Source organism: Hippopotamus amphibius, chromosome 8 (genome assembly GCF_030028045.1).
Source record: "Hippopotamus amphibius kiboko isolate mHipAmp2 chromosome 8, mHipAmp2.hap2, whole genome shotgun sequence".
Taxonomy (NCBI): Eukaryota; Metazoa; Chordata; class Mammalia; order Artiodactyla; family Hippopotamidae; genus Hippopotamus; species Hippopotamus amphibius.
Window position 1 is genome coordinate 76,619,101 of NC_080193.1, and position 24,073 is coordinate 76,643,173.

At 43.2% G+C, this 24,073-nt stretch overlaps 1 protein-coding gene across 9 annotated transcripts in view; it reads right to left on the bottom strand.

The window, feature by feature from the left end:
• Positions 1-24,073, bottom strand: part of LOC130859023 (DIS3-like exonuclease 2) — a 386,474-nt gene that overhangs the window by 83,197 nt on the left and 279,204 nt on the right. For all 9 annotated transcript variants that reach the window (XR_009055151.1, XM_057746243.1, XM_057746244.1 and 6 more), the window contains one exon: positions 23,078-23,185. Coding sequence is in view for 8 of the 9 variants with exons in the window: in XM_057746243.1 (XP_057602226.1) it covers positions 23,078-23,185 (108 nt within the window). In the remaining variant the exon portion in view is untranslated. The remainder of the gene's footprint in view (positions 1-23,077; positions 23,186-24,073) is intronic.

Consider the following 24,073-nt stretch of genomic DNA (forward strand, 5'->3'; position numbering starts at 1 on the left):
ATTGTTCTATTCAGAGTGTTTACGTAGAGACAAAGGTTCAGAACAGGGTTTCTCAGCCCTGGCACTACTGGGCTGACTAATTCTCTGTTGTGGGACCGTCCTGTGCTCTGTAAAACGCTCAGTGGCATTCTTGGACTCTAGCCACTAAATGCCGGCAGCACCTCCCCCAAACCATGAGATGAAAACCAAAAATGTCTCCAGACCTTGCTTGCTAAATGGTCCCTGAGGGAAATGCAGCCCAGCTTGAGAGCCACTGGGCTCAAAGCAGTGGTGCTCACTGAGTGGTGGGATTAAAGGTGTTTAATCCTTTCACTGTGTCTGTATTTCTCCATAATGAACATTTATTACTTTTAAGATAAAAATGAAACATTCAAATATTTTGGGGACTCCTGGGTCTGAGGTGCAGGGAGGAGACCCGGATGGTAATCTGTAGCACGCAGTCGGGGCACAGGCTTGGGGCCTGCGGCGATGACTGCTCTGAAAGTGGGGAGCTGGCACCATCGACCAGAGGGCCCCAGAAGGAAAGAGAGTCGAGGCTGCATTCTCTACACTCTCCTCCATTTTGGGGAACAAAAAGAGAAGCTGGAAAATGGAAGTAAACAGAAAACAAGGGAGTGCAAAATCACAGGAGAAAGGTCAGGAGCGCCCGACGTTAGGAAAAGCAGGAGAAGGGGCTTCAGAGAAGGGGTACTCAAAAGCCACAGCGGACACTCACGGCACTTCTGATGAGAGACGCGCCACTTACACACCCGGCATACGGCAAATGGTTAACTCACACAGCAACCCGAGGAGGTAGCTATTTTATTATCCTCATTCTGCAAATGAGGAAATCAAGGCAAAGCCAGGAACTCAACACACGCAGCCCCGCCCCAGAGTTGAGCTCTCAGCCACTAGTGTATGTCAAATGCCACCTGGATAGGAAGGAAAACAAAGAAAAAGTCTTTGCATTTCACATTTGGTTACAGGTGGTCTTTAGGAAGGCTAGTTTAGGGGGAAAAGTATGGGCTGGGGTGGGGGACAGGGTCCAACTGCAAAGATCTCAGGCATGCGCTGTGAATGGATTACAGAGATGCTGCCACTGTGCTTCCTCTCACCCTCAGGGAGACCAGAGCTCTGCCTTCCATCAGCCCACTGCACACACTCCAAGTGCCACTCAAATAGCAACAACTGCGTGTGTCATGATGGGGAAAAGTTTGAGAAGCTTTGGGTTAAGGAGAGGTAAATGACCAGCAGTGGAGGCAATGCAATGAGTGTGAGGACACAGCTCCTACCCTGGATGGCTAGAGAGACCCCTCTGATATCCTCTCCTTCCCTTGAAGGAAGACCCAATACTCCGGGAATGGCAGCCATGAAGCAGAGGAAGAGAGCAGTAGCACCCACTAGCATTTTTCTTTAGTTCAGTGCAAAGAGCCTTATTATGAGGAGTCTTGGATCTGTAATGTCACACTTTAATTTTCCTTTAAAAAAAACCCTCAAACTATACTTTCTGGATTATTCTAAGAACTACTCCTATCTCAAAATACAAGCAATTCAAATACTGTGCTCACGACTCTTCTGCTGTGGCAAGCGGACTGAATTTGGCTCTCAGGAGCTATCTGTGTGTGCTGAATGCAGGAGAAACTTTTGAGGCAATTCTAGGGATCCTCCAACAGTCCCGTGGGGAAGTAGTGAGTGCAGGTCTCCAGAAGAGCCCCTTTCAAGGTCAGCCCACATTTGTCCTTCCATCACATCCACAGTTCCTGAAAACTCCCCACTAATGGCGCTGCTCCAACCTCCTCTAGGATGACAGGGCCACGACCTGTTCATTCTTGTGGTCTCAAAGTTTTCCCCTGGAGATTTAGCTTGTTTCCTTTTCTCCATTTCATTCCAAACCCAGTGAGTCAATCCTCCTCCTGTGTGTCCACATTTTGTCTGACAGTCTGTCTTTAGCTTGGGGAAATGTTCCTTTCCGTTCAATTCCAATCCTCTTTCACACCCTCCCTCAGGCATCTGGCTCATAGGATATCTGGCCTCTTGGGTTCTGTGTCCCCTTTTCCTGGAAGACACAGGAAAGCCCTGCATACTCACACCGGGTAACCACCATGTGGGAAGACATTCTGGAACCTTTTTGAAACATTGAAAATGTTGAAGTATGTGGGCCGAGCGATGGGATTCAGAATGTCCTGCTTGAGCAGTGGAGGAGCTGAGGGTGTGAGGCGTGGAGACTAATATCACCCTGTTTGGTCCTGAGGGATGGCTGGTTAGCCAAAGACGGGTAAGATTCCTCAGAGGAGGAACAACCTAAGACAGGCACAGCCGCAGAGGGGCCAACAGGGGTGGTGCATAGAGCCTTCCTTATATCACCGTGTTTGGCCCTGGAGGATGACTGGTTAGCCAGAGACGGGTAAGATTCCTCAAGGGAGGAACAACCTAAGACAGGCACAGTCGCAGAGGGGCCAACACGGGTGGGGCACAGACCCCTAATATCTGAGAGAGGTCTCCTGCCCCCAGGGCTGTTTTGCTCTCCACCCCCAGCTCAAATCCACACCTGCTCAACTCGGACCCAGGAAGTAAACAAAGATAATTGCCTCAGTCATGTGAGGCCTTTGATTGTTTATGAGTGTAACCTGAGAATGTTAGCCCACGAACTCAATAAAAGCAACCTGGGATGAGTCAGCAGGGCTCTTGATCCGAGAGGTCTTGAGCCCCCCGGTCCCACTTTTCTCTTCAGTCTGTGTCTGTGTCTTCTTCAAGCTTGCGGCACCCGTCACTCACCTCGAGTCGCCGAGCTGGTCTCGGCACCACCACACACAGGGTGGGGAGACTTGGGCCACCCTGACTGGGTATCCATTTTCATGCAAACTGGTGGCTCAAGAACTGCTTTAAAAAGCTAGTGAAAGCTCCAGGCCCTCTCCCCTGAAGCTCTTAGAACCCTGCCACCCCCAAGCCCATAGGTCCGGGCTCCAAACAGGGCTCTGTTGCTCCCTCTGAACCCTCTTCCATAGTGCTGAGCCCTGACCAGGGGCCACTTTTAATCCTGAGGAGTTCTTAAAATGTATCAACTGCAACTTGGCAAAATCCGAAGTCTCGCTCTCATCAAAATTCAGCAACACACAATGGCTGCACTGTCAGTTCAAGCTACCTTTTTTCCTAATGGGCACCTCTGCTCCTTCAGCTTGTTTCCTTATCAGTCAATGACAGCACCCACGAACACCAGCAAATCTGAGACCCAGCGCTGAGGAGAAGCTCCCACAGCTCTTTCACCCTACCTGAGCCTCCCCTCCCTTAATGCCTGCACTCCAGAAAATCTGTACCTTCTTTGTGAACATACGGAGGGCTGAAGTGGAAGCTCTGAAGAGCCAACAAGAACTTCCTGGCCCAGTGATGGTCGGGAAGCAGAACCTATCCTGCTTTAAAACAACCCAGTGATTCTGGGAAGCACACCTGACACACAGACTAAAAAAATTCTTAGTCCAAGAAACCACACTGTGGGGAGGCAGGAAGGATGCCCACTGCAGCCTTACCTAGAGAAGGGCACAAGAAAGCAGAGACCCAAACGGGGGTGCCAGGTGGGGGGGAGGAGGGGTGGTGTTGGTTCCCGGGGGCAGCATGCCTTACAGTACAGGAGGAAGGCCTCTCTGGATGGAACACCTCATTAATTTCCAATTTGGAAACGGGATTCACATCAACACCCTGTTCGTAACCAGGGCCAGTGGCAGAAGACAAAAGGACAAAGAGTTTTTCATGGAAAAAGTAAAAAAGCCACGAGGAGCTTCATAAACAGAACCCTTCAAAGACGAATCATGTCCTTCCTCTTCCCTACGTTTAATCAAGGATTTGGGTCACTCCCTTTCTGCAGGTGGCAAGTTTCCTGCACATACTCTAGGACACTCCTATGTAGAATGTCAGATTAAGTATCGTGCCAACACTGACTGAAGGCATCTGGCTAGAAAAAACCTGGTTAGGAAGGAGCAAATACTGTCCACCTTAAGGCCTACTTTCTGGTACCAGGTAGGACAGGAAGTGGTGCAACACTGTGGTGCACCTGGCCCTGCTCGGTGGCAGAACTCTCACACCTACGACTCTTTAAAATCTCTCCAACACACCTGGGAGGAGGGCATCATTCAGCCCACTTTACACTGAGAGGGTAGGTTGCAGATTTGTAAAAAGTCACTCAAACTCCTAAGTGGTAGCCAAGAGCAGATCAAATTCAAAATCTAGTGTTATTTTTATTACATTTCAGCTGAAGTTTACAAAATAGAGATAGCAAAGTAAGGAAAAAAAATCAATTTTCTATATTTTATACATACAAAGTTGTGAGAAAACCATATCCTTTGAAAACAGTTAATTTCCATTCAAATGTATTTAAAAATTCATCTTCTAAAAATAAAAAGTCAGTGTCTCATTAAGAATACTTGGTTCAAGGAGAAGAATCAAGATGGCAGAGTAGGAGGACGTGTGCTCACTCCCTCTTGCAAGAGCACCGGAATTACAAATAACTGCTGAACAACCATCAACAGAAAGACACTGGAACTCACCAAAAAAACCCACCCCACATCCAGAGACAAAGGAGAAGCCTCAATGAGACAGTAGGAGGGGCGCAATTGCATTAAAATCAAATCCCATAAATGCTGGGTGGGTGACTCACAAGCTGGAGAACAGTTATACCACAGAAGTCCTGAGGGTTCTGAGCCCCACATCAGGCTTCCCAACCTGGCAGTCCAGCAACGGGAGGAGGAATCCCCAGAGAATCAGACTTTGAAAGCCAGTGGGATTTTATTGCAGGACCTCCACAGGACTGGGGGAAACGGAGACTCCACTCTTGGAGGGCACACAAAAAAAGTGTGCTCACCAGGACCCAGGGGGAAGGAGCAGTGACCCCATAGGAGACTGAACCAGACCTACCTGCTGGTGTTGGAGGGTTGCCTGCAGAGATGGGGGGCAGCTGTGGCTCACCGAGGAGACAGGGGAACTGGCAGCAGGGGTTCTGAGAAGTGCTCATTGGCGTGAGCCCTTCCAGAGTCCACCATTAGCTACCTCCACCAAAGAGCCTGTAAACTCCAGGGCTGGGCCACCTCAGGCCAAAGGACCACCAGGGTGGGAACACAGCCCCACCCATTGGCAGACAAGCAGATTAAAGTGTCACAGAGCTCCACCCACCAAATCAGATTAAAGTTTTACTGAGCTCCACCCACCCAGCCCTACCCACCATCAGTCCCTCCCATCAGGAAGCACCCACCAGCCTCCTAGACAGCTTCCTCCACAAGAGGGCAGACAGCAGAATCAAGCAGTATCAGCAGTATTTCATCTTGTGGAACTGAAAATCACAGCCACAGAAAGACAGAGAAAATGAAAAGGCAAAAGACTTTGTACCAGATGAAGGGACAAGATAAAACCCCAGAAAAACAACTAAATGAAGAGGAGACAGGCACTCTTCCAGAAAAAGAATTCAGAATAATGATGGTGAAGATGATCCAGGACTTTGAAAAAAGATTGCATGCAAAGATCGAAAAGCTGGCAAGAAAAGTTTACCAAAGACCTAGAAGAATTAAAGAACAAACAAACAGAGATATGCAACACAATAAGTGAAATGAAAAATACACTGGAAGGAACCAAAAGCAGATTAACTGAGGCAGAAGGGCGAATAAGTGACCTGGAAGACAGAATGGTGATAATCACTGATGCAGAAAAGAATAAAGAAAAAAGAATGAAAAGAACTGAAGACAGCCTAAGAGACCTCTGGGACAATGTTAAATGCACCAACATTCACATTATAGGGGTCCCAGAAGGAGAAGAGAGACAGAAAGAACCTGAGAAAATACTGGAAGAGATAATAGTTGAAAACTTCCCTAACATGGGAAAGGAAATAGCCATCCAAGTCCAGGAAGCGCAGAGAGTCCCAGGCAGGATAAACCCAAGGAGAAACACACCAAGACATACAGTAGTCAAACTGACAAAATTTAAAGACAGAGAAAAGTTATTAAAAGCAACAAGGGAAAAACGACAAATAACATACAAGGGAACTCCCATAAGGATAACAGCTGATTTCTCAGCAGAAACTCTACAAGCCAGAAGGGAGTGGCACGATATATTTAAAGTGATGAAAGGGAAGAACCTACAATCAAGAATACTCTACCCAGCAAGGATCTCATTCAGATTCGATGGAGAAATCAAAAGCTTTACAGACAAGCAATAGCTAAGAGAATTCAGCACCGCCAAACCAGCCTTACAACAAATGCTAAAGGAACTTCTCTAAGCGGGAAACATAAGAGAAGAAAAGGACCTACAAAAACAAACCCAAAACACTTAAGAAAATGGTAATAGGAACATACATATCGATAATCACCTTGAATGTAAATGGATTAAATGCACCAACCAGAAGACACAGACTGGCTGAATGGATACAAAAACAAGACCCATATATATGCTGCCCACAAGAGACCCACTTCAGACCTAGGGACACATACAGACTGAAAGTGAGGGGATGGAAAAAGATATTCCATGCAAATGGAAATCAAAAGAAAGCTGGAGTAGCAATACTCAGATAAAATAGACTTTAAAATAAAAAATGTTACAAGAGACAAGAAAGGATACTACACAAAGATTGAGGGATCAATCCAAGAAGAAGAGATAACAATTATATATGCACCCAATATAGGAGCACGTCAATATATAAGGCAAATGTTAACAACTATGAAAGAGGAAATCGACAGTAACACAATCACAGTAGGGGCTTTAACACCCCACTTACACCAATGTACAGATCAGCCAGACAGAAAATTAATAAGGAAACACAAGCTTTAAATGACACAATAAATCAGCTGGATTTAATAGATATCTACAGGACATTACATCCAAAAACAGCAGGTTACACATTCTTCTCAAGTGCACATGGGACATTCTCCAGGATAGATCACATTTAGGGTCATAAATCAAGCCTTGGTAAATTCAAGAAAATTGAAATTGTATCAAGCATCTTTTCTGACCACAATGCTATGAGATTAGAAATCAATTACAGGAAAAAACCTGTAAAAAACACAAACACATGGAGGCTAAACAATATGCTACTAAATAACCAACAGATCACTGAAGAAATCAAAGAGGAAATCAAAAAATACCTAGAGACAAAAGACAATGAAAACACAACGATCCAAAACCTACGGGATGCAGCAAAGGCAGTTCTAAGAGGGAAGTTTATAGCAATACAATCCTACCTCAAGAAACAAGAAACATCCCAAATAAACAATCTAACCTTACACCTAAAGAAACTAGAGAAAGAAGAGCAAACAAAACCCCAAGTTAGCAGATGGAGAGAAATCATAAAGGTCAGAGCAGAAATAAATGAAATAGAGACAAAGAAAACAATAGCAAAAATCAATAAAACTAAAAGCTGGTTCTTTGAGAAGATAAATAAAATTGATAAACCTCTAGCAAGACTCATCAAGAAAAAGACAGAGAGGACTCAAATCAATAAAATTAGAAATGAAACAGCAGAAGTTACAATGGACACTGCAGAAATAAAAAGCACCATAAGTGCTACAGGCAACTATATGCCAATAAAATGGACAACCTGGATGAAATGGACAGATTCTTAGAAAAGTATAACCTTCCAAGACTGAATCAGGAAGAAATAGAAAATATGAACAGACCAATCACAAGGAATGAAATTGAAACTGTGATTAAAAATCTCCCAACAAACAAAAGTCCAGGACCAGATGGATTCACAGGTGAATTTTATCAAACACTTAGAGAAGCGCTAACACCCATCCTTCTCAAGCTCTTCCAAAAAATTGCAGAGGAAGGAACACTCCCAAACTCATTTTATGAAGCCACCATCACCCCGATACCAAAACCAGACAAAGATACTACAAAAAAAGAAAACTACAGACCAATATCACTAATGAATTTAGATGCAAAAATCCTCAACAAAATACTAGCCAATAGAACCCAACAACATATGAAAAGGATCATCCACCATGATCAAGTGGGGTTTATCCCTGGAATGCAAGGATTCTTCAATAAATGCAAATCAATCCATGTGATACACCACAGTAACAAACTGAAGGATAAAAACCACATGATCATCTCAATAGATGCAGAAAAAGCATCTGACAAAATTCAACACCCATTTACGATAAAAACTCTCCAGAAGGTGGGCATAGAGGGAACCTACCTCAACATAATAAACGCCATATATGACAAACCCACAGCAAACATCATTCTCAATGGTGAAAAACTGCAAGCATTCCCTCTAAGATCAGGAACAAGACAAGGATGTCCACTCTCGCCACTACTATTCAACATAGTTTTGGAAGTCCTTGCCACAGCCATCAGAGAAGAAAAAGAAATCAAAGGAATCCAAATTGGAAAAGAAGTAAAACTGTCACTGTTTGCAGATGACATGATACTACACATAGAAAATTCTAAAGATGCCACCAGAAAACTACTCGAGCTAATCAATGAATTTGGTAAAGTTGCAGGATACAAAATTAACACACAGAAATCTCTTGCATTCCTATCCACTAACAATGAAAGATCAGAAAGAGAAATTAAGGAAACAATCCCATTCAGCATTGCAACAACAAGAATAAAATACCTAGGAATAAACCTAACCAAGGAGGTAAAAGACCTGTACTCACAAAACTATAAGACACTAATGAAAGAAATCAAAGAAGACACAAACAGATGGAGGGACATACCATGTTCTTGGATTGGAAGAATCAACATTGTGAAAATGACTATACTACTGAAAGCAATTTACAGATTCAATGCAATCCCGATCAAATTACCAATAGCATTTTTCACAGAACTAGACCAAGAAATTTTACAACTTGTATGGAAATGCAAAAGACCCTGAATAGCCAAAGCAATCTTGAGAAGGAAAGATGGAGTTGGGGGAATCAGGCTTCCTGACTTCAGGCTATACTACAAGGCTACAGCGATCAAGACAGCATGGTACTGGCACAAAAACAGAAATACAGATCAATGGAACAGGATAGAAAGCCCAGAGATAAACTATGGTCAACTAATCTATCACAAAGGAGGCAAGGATATACAATGGAGAAAAGGCAGCCTCTTCAGGAAGTCGTGCTGGGAAAACTGGACAGCTGCATGTAAAAGAATGAAATTAGAACACTTCCTAACACCATACACAAAAATAAACTCAAAATGGATAAAAGACCTAAATGTAAGGCCAGACACTATAAAACTCCTGGAGGAAAACATAGGAAGAACACTCTTCGATGTAAATAACAGCAAGATCTTTTTTAATCCACTCCCTAGAATAATGGAAATAAAAACAAAAAAAATAAGTGGGACCTAATGACACTTCAAAGCTTCTGCACAGCAAAGGAAACTATAAGCAAGATGAAAAGACAACCCTCAGAATGGGAGAAAATATTTGCAAATGAATCAACAAAGGATTAATCTCCAAAATATATAAACAGTTCATCCAGCTCAATATCAAAAAAATATACAACTCAATCAAAAAATGGGCAGAAGACCTAAACAGGCATTTCTCCAAAGAAGACAGACGGATGGCCAAGAGGCACATGAAAAGCTGCTCAACATCACTAATTATTAGAGAAATGCAAATCAAAACTACGAGGTATCACCTTACACCGGTTAGAATGGGCATCATCAGAAAATCTACAAACAATAAATGCTGGAGAGGGTGTGGAGAAAAAGGAATGCTCTTGCATTGCTGGTGGGAATGTAAATTGATACAGCCACTATGGAGAACAGTATGGAGGTTCCTTGCAAAACTAAAAACAGAACTACCATATGACCCAGCAATCCCACTACTGGGCATATACCCAGAGAACACCATAATTCAAAAAGACACATGCACTCCAATGTTCAACGCAGCACTATTTACAATAGCCAGGACACTGAAGCAACCTAAATGTCCAACAACTGATGAGTGGATAAAGAAGATGTGGTACATACATTCAATGGAATATTACTCAGCTGTAAAAAGCAATGAAACTGGGACATTTGTAGAGACATGGATGGACGTAGAGACTGTCATACAGAGTGAAGTGAGTCAGAAAGAGAAAAACAAATATTGTATGTTAACACGTATATGTGGACTATAGAAAAATGGTACAAATCAACCAGTTTGCAAGGCAGAAATAGAGACACAGATGTAGAGAACAAACATATGGACACCAAAGGGGAAAGTGGGGAGGGTTGGGGGGGGGGCACGAATTGGGAGACTGGGATACCAAATTGTACACTCTAAATATACGCAGTTTATTGTAAAAAAATAAACAAATAAAAAGTTAAAAAAAAAGAATATTTGGTTCAAAAAAACTGCTAAAGGAGTTAATTTGTAATTTTAAGTAATTAGGTGCAAAATCACTTCTGTAATAGCTCTGGGCTTCCGTATGTAAAATATCTGGTTCAAAAAAACAAACCAGGAAAGTGAACTTATTTACAAAACAGAAACAGACTCACAAACATAGAAAACAAACTTGTGGTTACCAAAGGGGAGAGGGGACAGGGATAAATTAAGATTCTGGAATTAGCAGATACACATTACTATACATAAAATAGACAAATAACAAGTCCTACTGTATAGCACAGGGAACTATATTTAATATCTTGTAATAACCTATGATGAAAAAGAATATATATATAGCTGAACCACTTTGCTGTACACCAGAAAATAACACAACATTGTAAATCAACTATAATTCAATAAAAACAAATGAAAAACATAATAGGAAGCAAGAAAAATTTTCCTGATTGGAACAAAACCAGGCTGTTAGTGTGGCCAGGGGTGTGGGTGCACAGATTTCTGCCACTTCTTAGCTGTGAATACAAGGGAACCACCCTGGGGTAGAGGGGGCCCAGTGGTGAAAAAAAAGCAAAGGTACCAAAAGGAACGTATCCAAAAAGAAACTGGGCAGAAAGAGGTAGGGCTTGAAGACAGCTAGGAGAGGCTGATGGTGACATGTCTCTGATAGCAAGGGCCCTTTCCACCCCAGGGTGGCGACATGTCTGTGGTGGCAAGGTGCTGGTGACGTCATGCACGGGGCAGAGGCAGTGGGGTAGTGGCTGGTGAGGAGCGAGCAAGGGTCTCCTCTGCTGGGCCCACTCCTTGCACTTAGGCCTACAGTGATAGAGTGAGGTACACTTAGTACCTATTCTTAGTAAAGAAGAATAGAGAAGACCATGGCAGGATCAAAGAGTAAGTAAGGAGATGGAAGCACTGTCAGCAACATGCTTCATTTAGACCTTGCTGTGTCCTCTCCCACTGTGGCTGGGCTGGGCCTGTTACCTGAAAACCGGGTTTGCCTCCTGGTGGGTGTCAAGCCAAAGACGCAACCAAGTCAAAGAGCGGGAGAAGGAAGGATTTATTACTTGCAGCAAGTAAGGAGAATACTTTTGGGATCTTTCCCAAAGAAATACTGCTGGCTTTTAATCTAGGTTTTCCAGATATAAGGAAACCTTTCCCCTTTAGCTAATTATAACCTACAACAACTTGGTAAATTATACCTTTGTGGGTAGGATTGAGACATTTATCTTTTCTCTCTACCTCATTCCTCTAAAAATTGAAAACTCTTAGATTCCCAGCAGCCTTATCAAGGACTCTTTAGCTCATGTGCAACAAAACTAAAGGAAATTCTCTAGAGAAATTGTCACAGGGTAAAACTACTCACGACAAATACCACTGCTTGCTTTTTAAGCCCACTGATAAAAGCACATGTATAATGTTTGTGGGACAGTTCAATATAACTGATATAATGTCTAGCCTTTAAAATATTTCCCCATTAACATACCTCTGAGCTTTTCACTATATCTGATTCATTTTCCCCCAACATGGACAACTAGGCAACTATATATAAACAAAAAGGAGGCTGGCATGAAGGGACATGATGGATGTCAGGCAGCAACCACCCTGGCATTGAGGGACAAATATCTGACCTATGGAAAGATTTGCAGTCAAAAGGGGAAATGATAAAATAAATTTTCACACATTGAGTTAGGTACGGGGAAGCCATTCTGGCTAATACATGATTTAACTTGAATTTTACAGTGACCAGAGTGGCCTATTTAGTGGCTGACTGAACATGCTTTTTACATCTGCTTTTACCTTAAGGGAAAAAAATGCATTCAGAAATCAAAAGCAGAGGTCATCGTCACTCACACAGAGGCCTTCATGAAACTTACCCAGCAAGTCTTAGAATGACAGTAATCAGGCTGTTGGTCTGCTGAACTCCAAAGTTTCTATGATGAAAAAAAGCAGTCCTACAGAACGGCATGGCCCTTGATTTTTTAACAGCTGCTCAAGGAGGAACTTATGCTGTAAGACATACTGAATGCTGGTTTTTATACCTGATGAGTCTTCGAATGTGACTCACCTCATGAAGCATATGAAAAAAAACTAAATCTCCTCTCTGAATGATCCTCTTCCCAGTTTAGGGACAATGGTTTGGTTCAGGGGGCTCTTGGCTCAAGTCTCTGCTAATGATGTTGCAAAACTGTTGTTAACTGTCTCTCCTGCTGTACCTCTGCTACATCTGCTAGAATAATGCCATGCAAGTGAGGTTCAGACACTAATTCAGTGGACCCCAAAACTTCTCCAGCTCTAGCAGCAGAGAGTTTCACTCCTCTAACCAGGGAGACTACAATGCCCACTCTCAGCAGGATGTAGTTATAGAAGAATAACCTTGGCCCTGTACCCCGGGGGGTCCCCAAGCCCGGGGCTGTGGACTGCTGCCAGTCCGTGGCCTGTTAGGAACGGGGCCGCACAGCAGGAGGGGAGCAGCAGGCGAGCCAGTGAAGCTCATGCGCCCTCCCCATCGCTCGCACTACCTCCTGAACCATCCCTGCCCCCCACCCCCCCATCTGTGGAAAAATTGTCTTCCATGAAACTGGTCCCTGGTGCCACAAAGGTTGGGGACCGCTGCTGTACCCCTTAAGAAAGACGAGTGAAATATCTCAAGGGGGGGAGGTTTGTGTAAGCAGACAGGGTAGGGGGTCCCCAAAGGAAGAGAACCAGACATAACTTCCTTAAATAAGAGAAACCATCTTAGGCCTAAGCCATTTTGTGACCTGAGCCTGGCCACAATGCTTGCATTTACAGAAGGACAGGTCTCAGTCGCTGATTTTAAAGGAACAAAAGAAGGTAAAAACAAATAGCTATCACCAGGCCAGGGAGCTAACTTAAGCATACTGGAGATAATATATCAGTTGTAAAGACTCCTAGTTCTGTTTCAAAGGTAAAGATTAGCCTGCAGCACATTCCTGAGCTGTTCTGCAACCCCCCTCACCCCCCCGCAGTGCGCATCTGCCAGAGTAACTGGAACCTATGAATGATGATGTTGACCTTTTCTGACCCTTGTGACTTCAGTCAACTGGAACCTGGACTCTGTCAACCTTTGCCCCAATTCTATGCTGAACACTCCTTTGCTGAAGCCCCTTCATGAGTATGCATGCATCCTTAGCTTAAAACTGCCCCAATTTTGCTGTTCGGGGGGAGATTACTTTGGGAAAGATCCTCGGTGTTCTCCTTTCTTGCTGCAAGTAATAAATCCTTCCTTCTCCTGCTCTTTGGTTTGGTTGTGCCATTGGCTCAACACCCACTAAGAAGCAAACCCAGTTTTCGGGTAACAGGCCTACCAGTGACCAATGCCAAGGGACGCTGAGGAGGGAGCGCGGGCAGCAGAGGATCATGTGTTTGCCAGTTTTAGTTTATAAGGCAGTTTATTTATGTGCTAGAATTTTCTGGAGGACTTATTTGTATAGAGTCAACTACGTTCTCTTCTACTGTTTGAGGTCACTTGCTACCAGCCTAGTCTGTTGTCCCTCAGGCTACAATGGAGCCCATTCCTGTTGCTGGAAAGGAAGCAATTTTCCTCGACCATTCTAAGTTATTCTGGCTGGTCTAAGAATTAAATCGTCATGAGACAGATTAACAGGAGAAAATCAAACAAAAGATTAATAACATGGTATACATGGGAGAGACTTAGGAAAGCTGAGTAACTCATTAATATGGCTGAAACCCTCACCTTCAGCTAAAGATAAAAGAGGATGTTGGGGGTAGTTTAGGACTTAGAAGGTGAGGAAGGAAATTCACATGAAGATGGAAAAGCAGATGTTTGGTAAACAGATGTTTGCCGGGCTTGGTAGAGACAATGGGACACAGGAGGGAATTTTAACAAAACAGATTTTGCAAGGCTCCTCCCTGTCTACCATACCTAGTTCATCCTACAGTTACCTATGGTGACAGCTCGCTCCCTTTTGTCTTTTTCTTTTAATTAATTAATTAATTAATTAATTTATTGGCTGCGTTGGGTCTTTGTTGCTGTGCATGGGCTTTCTCTAGTCGCGGAGAGGGGAGGCTACTCTTCATTGCGGTGTGCAGGCTTCTCATTGCGGTGGCTTCTCGTTGCAGAGCATGGGCTCTAGGTGCACAGGCTTCAGCAGTTGTGGCATGTGGGCTCTGTAGTTGTGGCTCTCGGGCTCTAGAGCACAGGCTCAGTGGTTGTGGTATACAGGCTTAGTTGCTCTGTGGCATGCAGGATCTTCCCAGACCAGGGATGGAACTCGTGTCCCCTGCATTGGCAGGCAGATTGTCAACCACTGCACCACCAGGGAAGCCCCTCCCTCCCTTTTGGAAACAGGTCCTTTACCTACATTCTTTAGACAGTTAAAGAATAAACCTAAGCTTAATCGTGGATTTGATTCAGGCTCTCAGGGTAATAAGCAACATAACATGTTGCTGTGCCGCACATCTTTAAAAGAAGGATGGACCTCTTTTTCGGAGAGATGGCTTAGGTTGGTCTTTTTGAAAGGCTGGGGCTGAATTAACCTCACTGGCTTTAGAAATCCGTGATTTTGTGTCTCCTGGGTCTAAACCCAGTCCTTAGAATCCTAGTAGGATTCATATTAGTAGGGATATAGGGAAGGACATTCTAGGAAGTGGGAAAAGCATGTGTGGTGTCTCAGAAGTGGAGCAATTCCATATTAGGCCAAAGCAACCCTTCAGTGGCAACAGTAGAGGATGAGGGGGCTGAAGGATGGGAGGCGGATGATCATGCAGTGGGAGAGGGGGTAGTGGAGGTCTTTGCTTGTCATGCTCTGGAGATGAGACTTTTGTGAATAATCATTACCCATTATCATGCTGTAAAAGGACACTGAGTAACAGTGTAATAGGACCAGATTCAGCTTCTAGAAGGTCACCTAATAGCACAGGGGAAACAGAATGAAAGGGCCATGAGAATAGTCTCTACCAAACATATCAGGGGAGGATGGAAAGGACTTGCATGGGGACAGTGACTGTGGTAACAGTAAAGAGAAGATTGATAAGGGACACTTTGCAAAGTTAGAGCTGTTAGCACTTAAAACTGCTGGCATGTGGCAGGCGTGAGGCAGGCTAGAGACTGAGAGGCTCAGAGGATGCTGATGCCATTAGAAGATATGGAGAACACAGGGCATAACCTCAGGTTGGAACAGGAGCGTGTTTTACTGCATCAAGAGAGGGGAAAGATGACCCTCTGAAGGGGGGATTTTAGCAGATCCAGCTGGCTGGTTTCTCTGGTTTCCAAGAAGGAAAACTGAAAGTCACCAGGGGCAATGGTGGATCTCGAAGGAAAGAGGAGTGGAAGACAAAGCTGGAGGCTGCAACCAAGAACAAAGGCTTGAAACAGTTACATTAGCAACAAATGAAAGACAGCCTGAACTGGCACATATCATAGTTCTCCTACAATGTCTGATGTTCAAAACTGGGTGTTAGGCAGGGGCTGGGAAGACGTTCCCAGAGCTACAAGGAATGGGCAGTGACTTGCAGGATGTTCTAAGATGGCAGTTAGGGAAGTCTGACCTCCGCTGCAGTCAGGCCATGCAAGCTGGGCTGCAGAGCTGCTAGACAGGGGAGAGCTCAGTCACACACTAAGAACTGCTTTTCTCATGTGAATAAAGATGCTCCGGGAAATGAGAAGAGACTCTAGTCCCAAGAACTCTCTGTAATCCATGCCTCTCTAGCAAAGAAGACAGGGAGAAAAGAACAGGAAAAAAATCCCACTTTAAAGACTTCTTAGATTTTATTCTGAATGAGAGACTGAAGAGTTACTAAAAGAGAGAAAGAGACAAGACTTAATTTCTGATTTAGGAGAATCACTCTGACTGCTGTGTAGGGAGAAGGTGAAATGGGGCAGGAGTAGAAGCTCTGAAAACAGTTAGGAGGCCCCAAGGAGTCCAGGTGGGGAATGGAAGCCTGGATGCGGGCATCAGTGCTGGGGAGCAGTAAGGAAGGGGGCCAATTCTGGAGGTACCAGAGACAAAGCTGAGGTCACTTACTGCTGGCCTGGACGTGAGGGGTGAGAGAAAGACCAGAGTCAATAATGACCCCGTGGTTTTGGGGGTTGTGTAAATGGCTGAAAGGAGTTTGCCACTGATTGATGCTGAAATGGGCACCTGTGGAGGACACTCCTGCATTCTAACCGAGCCAGACAGCGCAGGGCAGGTATGCTGCGGGAGACAGAAGCCGTGGAAAGCTACTGTAATTGTGGGACTCTTCCTTTATTATTCTGACCTTTGACCCTGAGATTTTATGGTTCTAAGGCTTAAGGACTTAGTTATTAAGTCAGATTCATTGTTTGTGACCTTCTTTAAAGCATAAGATTGGTGTTTCTTTTCCCCCTTGAGGTGACTTCAAATTAAGATGCCTCTGACGAGTGGGGCACATGGTCCTGTTCTGCAGGACTTTAGTGCCAAGGGAGACAGATGTGCGGGGGGTGATCAGGGATAATGAGTCACTGGACTGACGGTCAAAGTGGATTTCACGGTACCGGAGCTGGATCTTACAAAGCACAAGATTTAGTTGGCTTTGTTCTCCCTTATGAAAATATATAATCAAAATTATCTAGATCAGAGAACAATGCTCTCACTACCAATATGTGAGAAATACGCCAAAAATAGATCCTTCAGAGTTTACTGTTCTAAAAACCTGGGCACTGGCTTAATGAAAGTATATATGACCAAGGTTTCCTAGTGGATACTTAAAAAAAAAAAAATCCACTGGGTGTTTTAAAAAAGTTGGAATAGGCTTTCTATAGCTGATCATGTCTGCTCCAGAAAGTAAGACACTCCAGTAGACTAAGGAGAAAAAAACTTTCTCCACTTCAACTGCAGGTGAGACTGGCAGCCACGCTGCAGGAGTAGTGGCCTGGTGCTGCTGGCCCTGTTCTGGCTCCTTCTAAGTCCAAGCCCTTGTACCATGAGAAGCCACCACTACTTACAAACCCAGCCTCAGGCTTTGGCCGCCCTCCTCCTCATTTATTGGGTTCTTGATGCAGAGCCGCCTCCCTCCTTACTGGCCTTCTCTGGCCCCCTGACCCTCTCCTTTTCCCACCCCTCCCCACCAACTCAGGCTTTCCTTGCCAGTGTCTTGAACAAGCACCATCCCTTGAACATGAGTCTGCAATCTGAACTCTTCATGTATCTTGACTGTGAGTGAGAGATACTTATCTGTCACTACGCCCCAGGACTAACCAACCAGCTCCACCCCCCATGTGGCCTCTTGTTCTGGGTAGGATGTTTGAATGACCACAGTACAAGCAGTGTGGTTAGTGGGTCCTGCTCCACGATTGTCCCAAGTCCAAATCCTCACACTTCCTATTTGGCTTGGGTTGACAGAGGGCAGCATCCCCTCCTGGACCCTGTGCCTTCTTCGCACCTGCTCTCCAGCCCCCTTGTGCCAGAAGGCTTGGTCACTAGACACTGCCTCCAACAGAAACTCTACAGAGACCAATTGAGTTTTCAGAGTCTGCCTCTTCCGAGTGCTTCTTTTATGACCCTCATATTTTAGAAGCTCATTAGATCAGGCAGATTTTATTTCTTGGGTCTGACCCTGGCAGGCTTAATTCAGATTCAAAGCTCTTTTCTGTTGACTCAAGTTAGTTTTCTTCTATGAGCTTTTATTTTCTATTTAGTTAAATTCTTGCAAAAATAAGCATTTATAAAAATATGAAAGTAACATGTTTTCAGAAAACACTAGAAAATACAAAAAAGTAGAAAAAATCACTCTTGGTCTTACTACCCAAATACAACCACTACTGGCAATCTATTTTATTTCCTTCTGGTCTTTTTCCATTCATTTTTTTCCCTGTGAATGTTCCCACCCCCACCAGAATATGATTGCTGGCATCCTGTCTTCACAATTCCTTCTTTGTATTTCAGATAATGTTTGCTTCTTGACCCTTAAAAAGGAAATTATTATCAGATATTTAGGAGTCACAAAAATCCAATGTAATGAAGGTAACTTGTTCTGATTCCACTTTGGACAAATCAGTTGGAGACAATATGGGAAATGTAATTATGGACTGGGTTTTAGATGACACCAAGGCATTAGTAATAATTATTAGTTTTGCTAATGGTATTTTGGTTATGTAAGAAAATGTCCAAACCTTTTAGAGTCACATATCAAAATATGTACAAGTGAAATGACGTGATGTCTATAGTTTGCTTTAAAATACTTTAGCAAAAGGGACTTCCCTGATGGTCCAGTGGTTATGACCCTGTGCTCCCAATGCAGGGGGCCCGGGTCCAATCACTGGCTAGGGAATTAAGTTCCACACACCGCAACTAAAAAGGGTCTGCATGTCACAATGAAGATCCTGCACGCCACAACGAAGACCAAGCACAGCCAAATAAATAAATAAATAAATAAATAAATAAATATTTAAAAAATACTTTAGCAAAGAAAATAAATCTAGGAGTTAAATCTAGAAGACAGGGACAGTGGATTTATTGTGCTATATACTTTCATGTATGTCTGAAATTTTTCAAAATAAAAATTAAAAAATTAAAGTATCCATAGTTCAAACAGTGAAGTAGTTTTAAAGGCTTATTATGAAGAACAGCAGCTCTCTGTCCCTCTCCTTCCTTTGCCCCTCTCCAAGGGTGACTACTTTTACCTCTTAGATTATTTTGGTATTTACTTTCATATTTCTATATAATCCACTTGATTACTACTTCTTGATTTTTCAGTTTTAGGCACTACTCACAAACTTTGCACTATAGAAGCAGAGAATTTACTTTTCTTTCCACATACACTCCCTTCCCCCAACCAAATCCACATAACCATCCCAGGCCTCATCCTCCCAATAAAGTTACATCATAACTATGAGAATTAACTATTAGAACTATGTAAATAGCGTTACTTTTCTTTCCTACAGGACTTTTTATTTTCGCTAAAATTAATAACTGTCTTGTTTTGATTTGATTGGCTTTTCTGTATACACTGTACATTAATCCACCTCAAGCTTTCCATCAACTGTCTGAACAGTGGTTCTTGAGTATGGTCTGTGGGCTCATGGGGATCCACTCGGGGATCCACTCAGGGAACCACGAGGTCAGAACTACTTTCACAATAACCCTAAGGCAACACCGGCCCTTTGCTACGTGTTGACATTTGCACTGACGGGACAGAAACACTGGTGGGGAAGATGGTTGATGCCCTAGCATGAATCAGGCCATGGCAACAAGTGGTACCAGTGGTCAGGGCTCGTCACCAGCTCACACTCGCAGGAAAGAAATAACCTAGTTCACTTAAGAATATTCTTGATGGAGCGGTAAAAGTTACTGATTTTATTATGGCCCAACCCTTGGGTACTTGTCTTTTTTCACTTACGCAGCACATCCAAGTATGATAGTTGTCTTGAGGAAAAGCATTTACATAACTTTGAGTTGTGAGCTGAATGGATTGTCTTTTTTAAGGAACACCATTTTTACTTGGAGGAACAACTGACACACTATGGTTATCTGGCACTTCAAGAAAAATACCTGACATGATTTCTTGCCAACGATAAAATTTGAGCTTTCACAAAAAACGAGAATTTTGGAAACCCTGTATCTGACACATGATCCATGTTTTCTTTTTCTTGATCCACATTTTCTAATACTTCAAGACTTGTCTAGGGTCTGCAGTGATATTAATAAATGTGATTTTTAATATCATATAATGAAACGTGTCTACATTTAGAAAATCAGACTAATAAGCCAATATTTTCTAAATGACTTAAATTTCTAAATACACGATAAAAAATCATGCATGGGTAAATGAGTCATTCAAAGTATAAAACAGACCAATAGATTTTAATGTAACCCAGTAAAAAAGTTCAGTTGATACTGTATTAGTCTGCTAGGGCTGCCATAACAAAATACCACAGATCGGGTGGCTTAAACAATTTATTTCTCACAGTTCTGGAGGCTGGGAAGTCCAAGATCAAGATACCAGCCAATTCAATTTCTGGTTAAGAGTGCTCTTCCTGGCTTGCAGACGGTCACCTTCTGACCTGCTCCAATCTGAACCCCCGTCTTCTGCATCTGCATAGAGCTGGTACCCTGGGAACTTTCTTCACCATCGTCTAGGTCAGGTGTCAACAAGTTATGGCGTGTGGGCCAAATCCAACCTGCCACTTGTTCTTAAGTAAATTTTTAGTGGGACACAGCATACTCATTATTTATGTCCTGTCTTCTTTTGTGCTACAACTGCGAGTTGAGTAGTTATAACAGATCAAATGGGCTATGAAACCAAAAATATTTACTAACTGGTCCTTTATAGGAAAAGTTCAGTGACTTGTGATCTAGGTGATTCTTTCACTTCTTTACTGTACTGGTTTATTTGTTTCCTGAATCCCATGTCTTCCTCCTTCCTGACTTACTCTTTTTGCTGAAGTACATCTTCTGGTAGCTTCCTGAGAAAGGGTATATGAGATGGACTTTTTTTTTGAGACCTTGCATATCTGAAAATGTCCTTTTCTACTCTCACATTTTATTGATGGCTTAGCTGCATACAGCATTTTAGCATGGAAGTCACAATCTCTCAGAAATTAGAGAGCTTTGCTTCACTGTCATCTAGTTTCTAGGGTTATAACAGAAAAGCCTTACGTTATTCTGACTTCCGATCTACTGTATGTCCCTCTTTTTTCCTTCTTAGAAGCCCATAGGATCTCTTCTCTGTCCTTGGTGTTCTGAAATTTTATGACAACGTGGCTTGGAGATAGTGTGTCTCCATCACTGTGCTGGGCAGTGGGCTCTTTTGGTCTGGAAAGTCACATCCTGCAGTCATGGGGCATTTCCCCGAATGACTCTGTTGATCATTTCTTCTCTTTTTCTCTCTTCCCTATTTCCGGAATGTTCATTGAACAGATATTGGATATCTTGGACTGGTCCTCTAGTTTTCTTGCCTTTTCTATCTTATTCTGGGACAATTCTTCAACTTTATCTTCCAATATGAACCTGAGTCTTCATTTCTTCTATCATGTTTTTAATTTCATGCTGTTAATTTAATTTAAAAAAAGAGCTCCTTTCCCCACCCCCAACCCCATGAATGTTTCTTTTTTAAAGTACCTAGATCTTATAACATAGATATTTTCTTTAAAAAGGAAATTCTCTGAGGATATAAAAAATAGTTTCTTTTCCTTGTATAATCTGTTTTGTTCTAGTTGCTTTCCTCTTCGTTTGCTTTCGTTTTCCTGTTTCATGTTAGAGGCTTTCCTCTTGGTTGTCTCTTCATACAGGAAAGTGAAATGCTAAAAGGCTGATTTTTAGTGAAGTCCTAAAAAGCTCTGCTTGTGTGGGTGGAGTTTATTATCTGTAAGCTTTACTGTAGGGAAATACAGCTGAGCTATTGGTTGGGAAATCAACACCACTTGATTCCTCAGGAAAAGATTTTCCCATCTTCTGACTCAAGGGTATAGGCTTGGCTACTAGAACTCTGAGGTTGGCTGGGAAAAGAAAGCTGGGACTCTTAATGTTCAGTATGCCAGCATTCACTCAACCTCCCCAAAGGGGTCACGACCACAACTCTGTTTGGTGTCCCCTAGTTCGGACAGCCTTTCCTTTATCCTGTCCCAAGGATAAATTTCTGGTCTTCTACTAAGTTATGGAAGGGGCAATCTTTTAAAATAAACTTTCAACCAATACAGTTAGTCTCCTCTTCACCCACCTCTCCCCCACTTTACAGAGTTAACCTGCTGCTGTCAATTTCTGAACTTCTTTAGGGTTCTGCTGTGTAAACTGGGTTGTTTCTTGGCTTTCTCTATCGTTGGCTCAGGACTCAACTTTCTCAGGACTGCTAAGTCAGTTACCACTCATCCATCTGCTCCTCAGCTTCCAAATGTTTGTTGCTGTTGTCTCCTCTCCCATTCTCTTTGTCCTTGTGGGTTTATGTCTTAAGAAAAAAATCTCTTCACTGTTGTTTTAGTGAGGTTTTGGGAGGGAATGAAAGTAAATGTGGGTATTTGATCCTCCATCTCTATTTGGAACCTCTTTATAATTAAATATCTTTTTTTTAAACTTCCATTTAATATTACAGCATACACATTTCCCATGTTCTTACACAGTCTTTGTAACAACTTTAGTAATTGTACAACATTCCACTGAGTTGGTACCATAGCTTACCTAATCATTACCCTACTTTTGGAAGTTCAGAGTTGTTTCTGTTTTGGTGGGGGACTAGTTTTTTCTGGAGTCATCTTTCATTTATCTGTCTCACTTATTCCCTATATTTAGGGAAAGGCCACGGACATTCTTCTCTGTCCTCAGTCCATGGTTTCATCACCTTGTGCCTTGATTCCAGCACTACCTTGTGCAAATTTCATTCATCTTCAAATGGCACAATGATGCAGCACTAATCTCTCAAAAATGTCACCTTTCTCATGACATTTCAGAGGAACCCTAACACCTACAATTCATTTGAGACTGGCATTTGAAGGTTCCCATGCTTTGAGTCCACCTTACCTACCCAAACTCACTACCCTTTCCCCAAATGTCCTCCTTCACACGGGGCCTGCTCTCCTAACCACAGCCCAGGCCCATCCACACTCACCTTCATGTACACCCTCTCCTGCACGAGGCCTCCCCACGTGCCTCTGCTCACCCAGTTTCTTCCTTTACATGATACACTGAAAACTGCTGAAGCCTTCTAAATTGACTGACAGCTCTTTTCTCCCCTGTTCCCCTCTGGCGCTGCACCTACACCGCCCTCATCTGACCACCATGGGGCTCCAGCCCAGCACCAGAAGCACAGTGAGTGTTTAACAGGGACTCACTGACTGCAATGGACAGGCGTGCAAGCTGTTACCTTTCCCTTTGGAGTTAGCGTCCAGATCACGGAGAAGGTCAGCCTGTCAGTCATGGGATTGAGGCTGCACAGCTCCTCACACAGCAGCCTGGGAAGCATGGGGACTACCTGCAAACAGAGAACAGGCCATGAGCAGATTTTTCCAGTCGCAGGAGCTAACCACAGGCTCAGAAGCAGCCCTGGGGGCAGAGTGTTGGTGAACAGCTTGAGCTTCCAGAGCGAGCTGAACATGGAGGAAGCTCTTTTCCCTGAAGGTTCTGCAGAAAGACCACACTATCTGATAATTTTCCATGAGCCATCAGGGTCAAATGGGAATCTGAATGGGAAAAGTGAGAAGAACTGGTAATAGAAGGAAAAACACATGATAGCAATGAAAAATAAGTACATTTTACTATATACTAAAACTGAAGCTCTAGACTCAAGAATGACTTGTACTTTTGGATACATCTATCCCAGCTGAACTACACACTTAAGAACCTAATGTCTTACATTTAAGTCTTTAACTCATATTGAGTTAATTTCTGTGCATGTTGTAAGTTAGGGGTCCAGTTTCATCCTTTTGCATGTGACTATCCAGTTTTCACAACACCATTTATTGGAGAGACAATTCTTTCCCCATTGTGTACTCTTGGCACCCTTATCAAAGATTAGTTGACCATATATACATGGGTTTATTTCTGGGCTGTGTATTCTGTTCCATTGGTCTATGTGTCTGTTTTTATGCTAGTACCAAACTGTTTTGTTATAGCTTTGTAATGGAGTTTAAAATCATAAGTGCTATGCCTCCAGTTTGTTCTTCTTTCTCACAATTACTTTGGCTATTCAAGATCTTTTCTGGGACTTGAGGACACAGGGTTGGGGGGGTGGGGGGCACGGCGAAGGGGAAGCTGGGATAAAGTGAGAGATAGCATAGACATATATACACTACCAAATGTAAAACAGATAAGCTAGTGGGAAGTTGCTGTACAACAAAGGGAGATCAACTCGATGATGGGT